General features: G+C 38.5%; 1 protein-coding gene across 1 annotated transcript in view; it reads right to left on the bottom strand.

The window, feature by feature from the left end:
- Nucleotides 1-11,706, bottom strand: part of LOC143040801 (putative inorganic phosphate cotransporter) — a 31,231-nt gene extending 19,525 nt beyond the window's left edge. Inside the window, exons 1-6 of the mRNA XM_076212234.1 lie at nt 11,553-11,706; nt 10,753-10,937; nt 9,252-9,488; nt 7,857-7,944; nt 7,150-7,430; nt 6,716-6,865 (exon numbers count right to left, since the gene is read on the bottom strand). Of these exons, the coding sequence (XP_076068349.1) occupies nt 6,716-6,865; nt 7,150-7,430; nt 7,857-7,944; nt 9,252-9,488; nt 10,753-10,937; nt 11,553-11,706 (1,095 nt within the window). The remainder of the gene's footprint in view (nt 1-6,715; nt 6,866-7,149; nt 7,431-7,856; nt 7,945-9,251; nt 9,489-10,752; nt 10,938-11,552) is intronic.
- Nucleotides 11,707-15,000: the final 3,294 nt, after the last annotated feature.

The raw sequence follows: 15,000 nt of genomic DNA, 5'->3' as shown, positions 1-15,000 counted from the left end.
GGTTTGTATACCCTCAGCTGACTTTAACGTGATTGACACGTTTGGCACACTATCATACTTCTTCATGTGAGCCTCAATCAACCCCTTTGCAGTCTCAAGCTCTTGGAGCATACCGGATAGGCAACTGTTGTGTTCAGCCATATAATCGTAGAAGAGTGTGACTATGGATTGGTTTTCTGTTATTTCCTTTTGTTCTCTTTTTCTACGGTTTAATGTTTGTTTGGAGACTTTCTCATCCGGCTTTCGTGTTACACGGACAGTTCTAATCTTTAATTGTTGGTCTCTGTCATAATAAAAGTATAGGTCCAAATACGAATTATCATTTCTCCGTTCCGGCACCCCTGGAAACGGTGAAGATTGAATTATTTTCTGAGCATCCAACGTGAACAACCTATGATATATCCTACCCTGAATCTTGTAAGACATCACTGACTCTGCTGCATTTTCCAACTTTTTGGAAGTCGAGAAAGACGTAAATGAGAACATATTATTCAACCCCACTAAATTATTGAAAAAACGTTTAGAGCGGCGACTTTCCCTTGTACAGATCTTTGAGTACCTTATCCTTTATCTCGGTTGGTACAGTGAGTAGCGTCTGCCCCTGCCCCTTCACATTCTCATGCGCACGCCCACGCGGATTACTTTCCTCGGCTGTCTTATTTTTGGCGATTACTGTACATTGGTTTCTCATTTCAGTGAGAACACGGTTTTCCTGCTCTGTGTAGTCCTTCAATTCCTTTGGTGAACACTCCGACCCACCCATCCCCTTCTTTTGTTGGGAGATGTATTCCGATTCATTATTTTTCATTTTTTCTAACATTGTTTTCCGCAGCTTATTATCCACTTCATTCTTTTCCGCTTGTAACCGTTTTTTCTCTTTTTGGATCTTTTTCAGGTCTCTTCTCAACTCTACTTTCCTTTGCTCCCTCTTCTTTTCTTGCTGGCGCCTCACATTCTTCATAGCGAACACGTTTTTACGGGCGTTTCTTTTAAATGTCTTGAGCCTACGCTCTAAATAGTACAACTGGTATTGCCTGTGTTCTCTTCCACCATTACCACAAAATTTTTTGTAGCCTGCGTAATAGTGCTTCTTGAAATTTTCTACAACGTCGGAAGAAATATCCCCGCTATACGGTTCCAGGTCATCTATTGTACTATCACTGTACTCGTATGTTGGTGAATTGCGTAATATCTCGTTGAAACTAAGGACTATACGTTGGAATTGTTGTATAGATTGCTCCGCGATGCATGTCGTAGATGGCCGGTTTTTACACTTTTCGTAATATTCGGGGTGGCGGGAGAACTTTGTCAATAGTGGATTTGTCAATCTTTTTTTGTTTTGTCACCCAAGCCCAGAAATGTCGCTGTCGCCTTTTCATGGCGGCTTCACTATCACGGGGTTCTTTGACCTTTTCATCGTAAAAAGAAGGAAAATTTTCACGGTGCTCTTTCCGTAACAAACCTTTTAAAGACGCTGACATATTGATATCCATCTTACTGATTTTCTTTTCATCCGCAACCCACTTCCAATAATGCATATTACGTCTTTTCAACCGAGCTGCTACGGGCAGAGGCATTGTGTCCAACGTCCAACCTTGACCACGATTGGGGTGCTTTCTTTTAAATGTTTTGAACCTACGCTCTAAATAGTACAACTGGTATTGCCTGTGTCCTCTTCCACCATTACCACAACAAATTTTGTAGCCTGCGTAATAGTGCTTCTTGAAATTTTCGACAACCTCGGAAGAAATACGAACACCAAGAACTTCGAGATCTTCGAGACCTTCCAGAAGTTCGAGACCTTCCAGAAATTCGAGACCTTCCACACCTTCGAAAACTTCAGCACTTTCGAGAACTTCGGCACTTTCGAGAACTTCGGCACCTTCGAGAGCTTCGGCACCTTCGAGAACTTCGGCACTTTCGAGAACTTCGGCACCTTCGAGAGCTTCGGCACCTTCGAGAACTTCGGCACCTTCGACAACTTCGGCACCTTCGAGAACTTCGACACCTTCGAGAACTTCGGCGCCTTCGAGAACTTCGGCGCCTTCGCAAACTTCGGCGCCTTCGAGAACTTTGGCACCTTCGAGAACTTCGGCACCTTCGAGAACTTCGGCACCTTCAACAATTTCGGCACTTTCGAGAACTTATTATTATCATTATTATTATTATCATTATTGTTATTATTATTATTTTTAATATTATTATTATTATTATCATTATTATTATTATTATTAATATTATTATTATTATTATCATTATTATTATTATAATCATCATTATTATAGTTATTATTATTATTATTATTATTATTATTATTATTATTATTATTATTATTATTATCATTATTATTATTATTATTATTATTATTATTATTATTATTATTATTATTATTATTATTATTTTTTTTTTTTAGGAATTTCCCCTGTGGGGCTACAAGGAGAAGGATGCCAAGTCCCAATCCCCGTCCCTTTCTTCTCGCCTCTTACGATCCAAGTGGGAATACTTGGTGGCAGTATTCTTTTCCCCCACCACAGGGAATTCCCCCATCACAGAAAAGGAATACTCAGAGAAATGGTACAGGACAGCAACAAGGGGTTGAAGGACAGCATAACGGAGGGACAGTCGTAGTATAAAAGTGTCATCATTTCTCTATGCACAGAGTTTTCCTCTATCATAGATATACGGGATAGGAGGAAAGCTTTTGGGAGCTGTCAAGAGTTTTTATGAGAATAGTATAGCTTGTGTCAGGATTGGAAATGGAGAGAGTGAGTGGTTCGAGGTAAAGGTGGGACTTCGTCAAGGATGCGTTATGTCGCCCTGGCTGTTCAACTTATACATGGATGGGGTGGTGCGAGAGGTAAATGCAAGGGTAGTGGGCAAGGGATTGGAGATGGTTAAAGAAAATGGAGAAAAGTGGGAGGTGAGCCAGCTGTTGTTTGCGGACGACACTGCGCTTGTAGCAGGATCGGTGGAGGGATTGAGGAAGTTGGTGGCAGAGTTTGGGAGAGTATGTGATAGAAGAAAGCTAAAGATAAATGTGGGTAAAAGTAAGGTGATGAGATGTACAAGGGGTGAAAGTGGCAGTAGACTGGAAGTGAGCATTAAGGGAGAGCGACTGGAGGAAGTGGATAGTTTTAGATACTTGGGTGCAAATGTGGCAGGGAAAGGTGGAGTGAAAGTGGAGGTAGAATGTAGATTGAGAGAAGCGAGTAAATGCCTTGGTGGATTAAAGAGTGTAATGAGGAATAGACACTAGGGAATGGATGCTAAGAGGAGACTGTATGAAGGAGTGATTGTGCCAACAGCACTGTATGGGGCAGAAACATGGAACATAAGAGAAGAAGAGAGAAGGAGTTTGAATGTGTTTGAGATGAGGTGTCTGAGAAGTATGATGGGGGTTACTAGGCTAGATAGAGTGAGAAATGAGGAGGTGAGGAGGAGAACAGGGGTGGAAAAGGAGCTGGGAGATAGGGTTGATGAAAGAGTATTAGGATGGTTTGGACACATGGAAAGAATGAGTGAAGAAAGACTAGTAAAAGAGGTGTGGAAGGCAGATGTGGAGGGAGTGAACATGAGGGGGCGTCCCAGGATGAGGTGGATGGATGGGGTGAAGGGGGCTTTGGGGAAGAGGGGAATGTCTGTTGAGGAAGGACGGAGAGGACAGAAGACAGGGGTGAATGGAGAATGGTTGTATATGGATGAGGTTGTGATTGCATGAGGTGGAATGGGCGTGTGGATGGGGGGTGAGGTAGTATGTGTGAGCAAAATTTGACGCAGCCCGAAGGGATTTCTCCCCGTCCTCTCATTTTATGCAATGGGGGGACGGAGAGGGGGGGTCGCCGATTTGATGAAGCGGCCTTGCAGTGGATGTGCTGTGTCTTGCGACACTGCTTCTGACCCAGGGCAGTGGACAAGGTGCAAGGATGGCCCGTCATTCAGGAGGTGCTAAGATGGGAGGGAGGGTGGAGGGGTGTGGAGTGTATTTAGGGATGGAATGGGTGGGAGTGATTTTATGCCTTTTTCTTTTTGGCTACCCCCCTTGTAAGGGGGAGAAAGCATTGGTATATGTATGTATGTATTATTATTATTATTATTATTATTATTATTATTATTATTATTATTATTATTACTATTATTACTATTATTACTATTATTACTATTATTACTATTACTACTATTACTACTATTACTGTTGTTACTGTTGTTACTGTTGTTATTATATTGTTATTATATTGTTGTTTTATTGTTGTTATATTGTTGTTATATTGTTATTATATTATTATTATATTGTTGTTATATTGTCATTATATTGTTATTATATTATTATATTGTTATTATATTGATATTATATTGTTATTATATTGTTATTAAATTGTAATTATATTGTTATTATATTGTTATTATATCATTATTATATTATTACTACATTATTATTATATTATTATTATTATATTATTATATTATATTATTATATTATATTATATTATTATATTATATTATTATTATGTTATTATTATAGTATTATTATATTATCATTATATTATCATTATATTATTATTATATTAATATTATATTATTATATTATTATTATATTATTACTATATTATTATTATTATTATATCATTATATCATTATTATATTATCATATCGTTATCATATTATTAATATTATTATTATTATTATTATCATTATTATTATTATTATTATTATTATTATTATTATTATTATTATTATTATTATTATTATTATTATTATTATTATTATTATTATTATTATTATTATTATCATTATCATTATCATTATCATTATCATTATTATTATTATTATTATTATTATTATTATTATTATTATTATTATTATTATTATTATTATTATTATTATTATTATTATTATCATTAATTATTAATTATTAATTATTATTATTATTATTATTATTATTATTATTATTATTATTATTATTATTATTATTAATTATTATATTATTATTATTATTATCATTATTATTATTATTGTATTATTATTATTATTATTATTATTATTATTATTATTATTATTATTTTATTATTATTATTGTTATTATTATTATTATTATTATTATTATTATTAGTATTATTATTATTATTATTATTTTTATTATTATATTATTATTATTATTATTATTATTATTATTATTATTATTATTATTATTATATTATTATCATTATTGTTATTATATTATTATTATTATTATTATCATACTATTATATCATTATTATATTATTATTGCATTATTATATTATTATCATATTATTATTATATTATTTTTGTATTAATACATTATTATTATATCATTACATTATTATTATATTATTATATAATTATTTTATTACTATTATACTATCATATATTATTATTGAATTGATATATTATCATTGCATTATTATATTATCAATATTATATTATTATTATATCATTGCATTATTATTAGTTAGAGGGTAGGATATATAAGATGGGGGAGAGGGAGGGAGGGGGAATTTGGGGGTTTAGTGTAAGGAAAGAGTGAAATGGAAGGAAGAAAGAGTTATGAAAGATGTGGGGCACACCCACTTGCTCGGTTATCTTTTAGTTAGTTAGAGGGCAGGATAGATAAGATGGGGGAGAGGGAGGGAGGGGGGAATTCGGGGTTTAGTGGAAGGAAAGAGTGAAATGGAAGGATATAAGAGTTATGATAGATGTGGGGCAGACCCACTTGCTCGGCTTTGCACCGGTTATCTTCACAGTCTAGTGGACGGTTTTATGTACATTGTCATTATTATATTATTATATTATACCTATATTATTATATTATTATTACATTATTATTATTATGTTATTATTATTATTATTATTATTATTATTATTATTATTATTATTATTATTATTATTATTATTATTATTATTATTATTATTATTATTATTATTATTATTATTATTATTATTATTATTATTATTATTATTATTATTATTATTATTATTATTATTATTATTATTATGTCTCCTTTATTCTTGTGTTATTATGTTTTTATTTATTGTGATTGTAATGGAGGGGGTGACTTTACCATTTCTTGAATTTCACAACTTCATTTCTCTCACCGTATTGGAATCTCCTCCCGTACCCTGTTCCGACCACAAGAACTGATACCAGGCCACAAGTGGCTCACTGTTCCGACCACTAAAACGGATCCCGGGCCTCAATTGGTTCACTCTTCCGACCACTAAAACTGATCCCGGGCCACAAGTGGCTCACTGTTCCGACCACTAAAACGGATCCCGCGCCTCAACTGGTTCACTCTTCCGACCACTAAAAATGATCCCGGGCAACAAGTGGCTCACTGTTCCGACCACTAAAACGGATCCCGGGCCACAAGTGGTTCACTATTCCGACCACTAAAACTGATCCCGGGCCACAAGTGGCTCACTGTTCCGACCACTAAAACTGATCCCGGGCCACAAGTGGCTCACTGTTCCGACCACGAAAACTGATCCCGGGCCACAAGTGGCTCACTGTTCCCACCACTAAAACTGATCCCGGGCCACAAGTGGCTCACTGTTCCCACCACTAAAACTGATCCCGGGCCACAAGTGGCTCACTGTTCCGACCACGAAAACTGATCCCGGGCCACAAGTGGCTCACTGTTCCGACCACGAAAACTGATCCCGGGCCACAAGTGGCTCACGAGGTTGCTACTGAACTTACACTCTTCAGGTCGAAGTGTTGGATGTAGTTCAGGTACATCGGAGTCTCCGTCAGGAGAATGTAGAGGCCCCAGTTGCCCCCGAAGTGAAGGAATAGGATCGCGTAGAAGGGCATCGAAGTGAAGATGGCTCTCCAAGGGACTGGCAGTGTCTTCGTGATGGAAAAGAGGATGTATTTAAGATCATACAGTAAAAATAATACAGTCAGTGAACTTGGTCATGTAAGACTATTCATAAGGATGTAAACACTTACCTGGATGCAGTGATTAGAGTACAAGTACGTATATACACATGAACACTATGAGCACGTATGTGCTCAAACAAAAAGGTACACACACACACACACACACACACACACACACACACACACACACACACACACACACACACACACACACACACACACACACACACACACACACACACACACACACACACACACACACACACACACACACACACACACGCACGCACGCACGAACGCACCTCTGTACTCTTGCCACCTTCGGTAGTCTGTGACTTGATGAATAACAGCTCCTCCCTCGAGATCCTGGGATGGTCCTCGGGCCGGTCGAAGCACAGGAAGACCCAGAAGAAGCCCCAGATGATCGCAAGTCCTCCGAAGATGTAGAAGACGGAGGGCCATCCTCCAAGGAACCCGGAGTGACAGAGCCATCCGCTCACTGCAAATGTGACCACTGTCCCAAAGTCAATGCCTGCAGGTTCCGAGTACACAGAAAGTCTCTAAGCGTCTGGAGCACTAGGAAATATAATACACATTCTTTCGGAGCCCATGCACGGAATTCCAGATGCCTGTGAAATACTATACCGGCTGACGCCAGACGATTTTATTCACTTTAAATGATCCTTTGCGTCTCGATAGATAATATAGATATACGAGTATATCAATCACACTATCTCAAAGCATTTCCTTCCGACTGTACAGTCATCACCAAATGTCCTGTTGTCTCTATTTCAAATATGACAGTGAAAAAATATGCCTTAGATACTTTAGTAATAATGCATCCTCATTTACAGAACTTCTGTTTACTGCGAGACACCTGACGTATAGATACATACACCTATCACTCAGCAACTAAAAGGAACACAGAAGTGCTGGCGACTGTACTCGAGAGCCTCACCTGCGTACACAAGGGCGGAGAACTTGGTCCTCTCCAGTGTCGGGATCCACGTGGCCAGGAGGATGTGCATGGCTGGGAATGTGACCCCCTGCGAGGGTACAAGTCAGTTAGAAATCCCCTCGCGAGGCTACAGGTCATTCAGACCGTCTGCCCCTGCGAGGGTACAAGTCAGCTAGACACCCCTTCGTGAGGCTACAGGTCATTCAGACCGCCTTCCCCTGCGAGGATGTGCATGGCTGGGATTGTGACCCCCTGCGAGGGTACAAGTCAGTTAGACACCCCTTCGCGAGGCTACAGGTCACTCAGACCGCCTTCCCCTGCGAGGGTGTAAATCAGTCAGACCCTCATCCTTTTCTCCTTGCAAGGCCACAAATCAGATTCGAGCATTAGAGAGTGGAGGAGTGCTTACAACAGAAATATAATCGCTTGTCCGCCATAATTAAATACATAAGGCAACTGAGATGCCAGAATGTCTTATGATTGCTTTTTGGATCGTTCGCCTAGTGCTTTTAGGCTCTCAGCCTGTGGGCCACGGGAGCTACCAAGGGAGCGATGACAAGAACTTATGGGGCCCATGAACTGCTCTTTATGAATTGTACATTTCTATACCATGCAGTCTAGTGATGTAAGTTAAGCATATCACAAAATCTATCAAATATAAGACAATTTTGATTGCCAGCATTGTAATAAAGCAAAGGGGGTGGGATTAGGAAGAAAAACGAAGAGGAGCCACACGAATATTGAGAATTCATGAAGAGGGGCAACGGAGTGGAAAAGGTGGAGAACCGCTGCTTTAGGGAGTCTCCAAAGCTGGACTTAGCTAGGATAAAGTCTTTTAAAGGAATTAAATTCACCTTTGTTTATGCAGTAAAGGGTTAATAAGGTCGAGAGCAAATCACATCACTTTTAAGACATTGCCATGCGAATTTGATCGCCCTTTCTTTGAGGATGATACGGAACTGATGAGCCAGATGAAAGAGATGAAAGAGGCAAAGATACGAAGAGGAGGTGCAACAAATTTGGAAGAAAAAGTTCAGAAAGAGCTGGAGGGAAGTATTAAAGAAGATAAATAGAAGAACGTGAAGTTGTGAGGAAACAAAGAACGCCTTAAAAAATGTGGCCGAGGACTGTGCTACAAGAAGGTCGGATGAAAAGGAAATGAAGAGAGAGCGTGTGTCTGTGAATGTGATGAAAAGGTGAAGACGAAGGTGAAGAACTCAACGAATAGATAACTATCAGAGATAGAGCAGGAGTGGAGGAGGGAAAGTGGAAGGTATGGTATATGAAGGGGAATAGAAACGAGTTCAGACGGAATGGTGTTATGGAAGTGCAACGGAAAAGCCCAGGAGAAGGATGAAAGCATGTGCTAATATTCGAGAACTATTTCTTGCTAACCTCGGTGAGTCCCTGGGCGAATCTGGACACGAAGAACAGCTTGGGGCCCACCCAGGCACAGACTGGCGAGACGACGGTGAAGATACCCGTGAGAACGATGCCCAGGCCGAGGACCTTCTTCCCCCCGAAGTACTCGGCCGCTCGACCCCCGAGGACGTTGGTGAGGACGTAGCCGTAGGAGAAGGCCCCGAGCATGAGGCCCTGCACGTTTTCGTCCCACTCGAACTCACCTTCGATCTGGGAAGGGGAGGAAGAACGGGGTGAGGACACAGTAAGCAAAAGCTATTAGATTTCCGAAGACAATTTTACGCGTGTCGGTGGGGATGTGAAAAGATCACTTTTTGAGCCAATTTGTCCCAACTCGAGGTCATGAGAGTTCTAATGGGTCTCCGACATAGTATTCCAAGAAGTTCACCAAACCCATAACGAGTAGTTGGCAGATACCAAAGGACTGTGCTGAGTTGAATTGATCCCTACGAAGTTGATAATAAACAGTATACCATAAGTGCGGGATTTATGTGGAAAAAACAGGTCGAGAATCACTGTCTGTCCCCAAAACCATGTCCTAATTATGTGTGAGTGTGTGTGTGTGTGTGTGTGTGTGTGTGTTTGAGTGCGTGCGTGCGTGCGTGTGTGTGTGTGTGTGTGTGTTTGTGTGTGTATGCGTGTGTATGTGTATGTGCGTACGATTCGAATATAGTGATTAGTTAGAAGACGAAAGATATTGTCTACAAATAGGAAGACTATTCATTGTTATTCATTCATCGTCTGTAAGTTGACTGTGACAGATACCTTGATATTAATCCCCAATTTTATTTATCACACGTTTAACTAAGCAATTATCTATGATGTATGCAAATCCTGAAACATAGGTCACACATTTGATTGGAAGTAAATTTTGCTAAATAACCTAATGAGGTTGAACCCGCTTGCTGACAGTGATCCATTTTAGTCTTTATACCGACTCACGTCAAGTGATTTCAGGAAGATTGGGAAATGTCGGTGTAGTGGCAAAGGTCATTCATCAGTATTATGAAACTTCACTTGCCATAGATAAATACTTTATATTTTGTATATTGTTATTTAGTATACTAATTAAGTAATGTATTGGTATACGTCAGCCTAGGTCACCAGCTTAGCGATTTCTTCTCGAGTCCTAACTATCACTTAACTTTGTTGTTAACGCCTCACCAGCTGACCACGAAGTCTGGGCGAGTCTCTTTGTTATACCTGTGGAACACCATATGTTGTCTTAGTTCAGTGTCAGTTTGTCTTACAATCAATATGTGTATTCGATTATTTATTAGTTTGATGTTGTTGTGTAGGATCATGCCTTAGTTTGCAGGTCTCTGTTTTTTACCACCGCTACTTATGATATACTCATGTAAACCGTGTATCCTTCGCATAAACCACCTTGTCCCTCTACAGAGACAAGGGCCTTTCTTGATATGACTTGATTCTTTGGGTGAAAGGGGCCACAAGAGTAAGAGGACCTGCTTACCTCGTCAGAGGCTTCTTCGTCGTCTCCGTCGAGCGCTGGACAGATGTTGCTAGAGTCGTTCTTCGTGTTGTTTCCAGATTTGACCATCGCCAAAATGGCCACGGACAAGCTGACCCTCATGGAGTAAGCAGATGCAATAGCGAAAAAGCCCATCAATGCTAGAGTGTACCTCGCTCCCCAAAATCCTGTACATTTTTCGAAAGAAAAATGGGTTTTGAGTCACGCATATCTGAAATTGTCGTCCTCCTCCTTCTTGGTAAACATGATATTTCGTTTATTTATTCATGACGAGTTATGATACGATAATTCTGCGTTACCAGACACTATGACACTCCAGAAAGTCTGGAGCAACTTAATCTCAAGTGTACACAATTTGCCTAAGTGCTATGAATGAAATCAGAGATAGAGATTTTTTTGTAACTCACTAAGACCTACAAGCTCAAGTGTCCTTGGTTGGCCATAACATCAAGGAAGGAGCTATTCTAGCCACGAATTGAGCTCCAATGATATGTTATGCAATATATATTCATCCTACAAATCCTATGGTAGTAAAATGTACACACACACACACACACACACACACACACACACACACACACACACACACACACACACACACACACACACACACACACACACACACACACACACACACACAAACACACACACACACACACACACACACACACACACACACACACACACACACACACACACACACACACACACACACACACACACACACACACACACACACACACACACACACACCGATAGCAACAAATTCCTTAATTGCGTACCTTTTGGTGGGCTAACTTTGTTAACACAGAGGAGATCACTGGATTTGGAAACGGCGAAGATGAGATCATCGTTGCCTCTGGATCCGGATGAACCTCTTCTGAAGTCGTGTGGATCGCAAATGTCCATCAAAACGGTGCCTCCGGACAGAGACATTTTGCAGTTGCTAATCGAAATGAAAATAATATATCATATATATATATGCATATATATATGTATATACATATATATATATATATATATATATACATACATACATACATATATATATATGTATATATATATATATATATATATATTTGTGTGTGTGTGTGTGTGTGTGTGTGTGTGTGTGTGTGTGTACCATTTGCATATTCGTCATCGGCGTTAGAGTCGTACAGTTTCCAGCAAATGTTCTGTTGTCGTATTCCTTGAGTAAGCTATTTACAATATACAACATATAGTAAATATGATGCGTAATATACGATATACAATGTACACTACATTTAGGCTTCTTAATCCAACACTTTCAAACCACCACTTGTGCAGTCGTTTGACCCCAGGGCATAAACCAACTTCGTGAATTGGCCGAGGACATAAAACATCACCAGTTATCTAAGTGGGATTATAAGAGGCTGATAGGAAAGCTGGTAAAAAGAGGAGTAGAAGACGGGTGTTGAATTTCTAAGGATTAGGTGTTTATAGATAACACAGTAAGCAGGCGAGGAGTTGCATAAGTTTACTCTCCACCTTGTGTTTATAAACAATGGCCGGGGGCCCACTGCTGACTTAAGAATTTTGTAACCTAAGTGATATATGAAGAGATTCGAGATTGCTTAAGTAAGCAATATTGCCATACAGACTTGGGGAAAGGATGGAGGAGGAAATTAAATTGGTTCACGATTGTAAGATCAATCACTTTGGGGGGATCTTTAATATAAAGTTAAAGATCACTGGACTAAAGAAATCACTACGTCACTGCATAGCTCACCTAGGACCTCGCTTACGTGTTCTCGGGGGATTCCTTGAGTGTTCCTCAGAGAAGCACACTGTATAAGAATTAACGGAGGAAAGGAAGAAAATTCTCTAATTTTCATTCTCCCTAGACGGAAGATTATGAATGCAGGAAAAGATTATACTAAATTGAACTTAAGTAAATGAATGATTGGAGGCAACAGGACCTACTAACTAAAATTTGTGAGTGACTAAGCACATGTAACGAAACAGTGGTGAAAGGTGGGGGAAAGGGTTCATGTCCTGGGCCCAAACGTCCGCAAATGTGGCGGTTGGCGAGGGCTGGATTAAAAGACCTACGTATGATATACAATAAACATCACATAGAAATGTATCTACCAAAAGCCCTCTCCGTCTTGAGAAGGATGACCTTATAATGTACACTACACAGCATGTAATATGGAACATAAATTATTCAGTATGTTATATACGTTATGCAGTATGTACATAATGCACAATACCCAATACAAAATATAAAACTTACAATGTTAAGAGTACAATGTACAAGGTGCAACATGTAATATACAATATCTAGTATTCAATACGCAACATGTAACATACAATATGCAATATACAACATATACATAATGCAACATGTAAAATAAAATATACAACATACAGTACACATTATACAATATGTAAAATACCATACAGCATACAACATATAACACACAATATTCAACATACAACATACAGGATACAACATACAATGTATAACGTATGATACCCAATATGCAATATATAGTATGCACTCTACAATATAGAGTACACAATATATACTATACAATAGCCTGGTTGGACTAAGAAAGTACAATAACCTTTCTCTGTCACCAACCTCTATGGTTGGTGCAAAAGGACGGGAGGCCCATTGCGACAGCAAATTAAGACAAATGATGTTTTCTGTTGTGCCTTTCATTACCAAGGAGGGATACCGCCAGAAGCGCAAAATGTAATGACAATTAGAAAAAATTGTGTTCGAACCTCAAGTCACCTCGGTGTATGTCGTTCAGCTGGGCGCAGAGTCGACTAGAGGGAGGCATTCTCAAAGAATTCCAAGGACGTGCAGAGCGGCGAGCTTACGACTCTTTATCTTGCAAGTATTATACAAAAATACGTATCAGGGGTTCACGAATGAGGGTAAAAATCATCATAAAAGAAACGCAATTTTAGATGATGCAGGCGTGTCATTTTTGTGACAAGAAGCGTGGGTCGGAGCGGTTGCTGCCTGAAAATTTGAGCTAGGAGTCATGTGACCGTAACTCCTTCTCGTCTCCTCCCCACACCTCTACATAACCCTTCTTTAAGAACGTTTTTTTTATGGTTAATGCGTAAAGGCAGGAACTGACTTGAGCTTTTTGCCTACAGGAGGATTTCAAGGGATGAATAAAATTGTTTGACGGTAGCCTGAATCAAGTGTCGATGACTCCTGGGTCCCGGGGATCGACCCACCAACCCCCATCCTCACGTTAAGAGGCAAGATTGAGAACCAACAAACTTAGAGTCTATTACACATAATTTGATTATGTGTAATAGACTCTAAGTTTGAATTTAATGGAAACTTTTATACTCAAACATTTGGTATGGCCATGGGGAACTGTCTGTCTCCAATTCTTAGCAATTTGTATATGGATTTTTTTGAAAGAGAGTTATTACCAAACATTCTTCCAATTAATGCAGTTCGGTACAGGTATGTTGACGACATATTATGCATTTGGCCTAATGATCAACATTTGGATACCTTTTTGTCAGATTTAAATAATTTGGTGCATTCCATTAAATTCACAGTAGAGGTTGAAGAAAATAATATGTTAACCATTTTTAGATGTAAATATTTACCGATGTGGAAGATACTTTAAATTTGACGTTTACAGGAAGCCGACCAATGTCCTCTCGTACATTCATTTTTACTCGTATCACAGTCAAAAATCCAAGTTGTCAGTTTTTTCTTCAATGTTCCTGAGAGCTTATAGAATTTGTTCCCCTGAGTTCTTGGATCAAGAGATACAATTCATCTATGACATTGGAGAAAATTTTAAATATCCAAAACATCTTATTGATAAAACAAAAATCAAAGCTAGGAAATGTTTTCTTAATACTTCGCAGGTCAAACCATTTAATTATAAAAATATGTTAACAATTCCGTACCACGAAAATTTAATCCATCTTCCTAGCATTTTTGAAAAATTTGGTATCCAGATAGTATTAAAAAATAATAATAACATTAAGAGTCTGTTAATTAAAAATTCTCCTAGAAGTAAAGAAGGATGTATTTATAATATACCATGTAAAAACTGTGATTTTATTTATATAGGCCAAACAGGCAAAGGCTTAGAAAAAAGAATAGGCCAACATAGATATAGTATTAGAACGGGGCAAGTGTCCAGTGGATTATTTGTCCACCAAAGGGATTATGGTCATAATATTGACTGGGGAAATTCTAAAATAATTACTTCTTGT

Source organism: Oratosquilla oratoria, chromosome 29 (genome assembly GCF_046742065.1).
Source record: "Oratosquilla oratoria isolate Oo_2021 chromosome 29, ASM4674206v1, whole genome shotgun sequence".
In the NCBI taxonomy this organism is placed as follows: domain Eukaryota; kingdom Metazoa; phylum Arthropoda; class Malacostraca; order Stomatopoda; family Squillidae; genus Oratosquilla; species Oratosquilla oratoria.
Note: the sequence above shows the minus strand (reverse complement) of the source record. Positions and strands in the feature narration are given on the sequence as shown.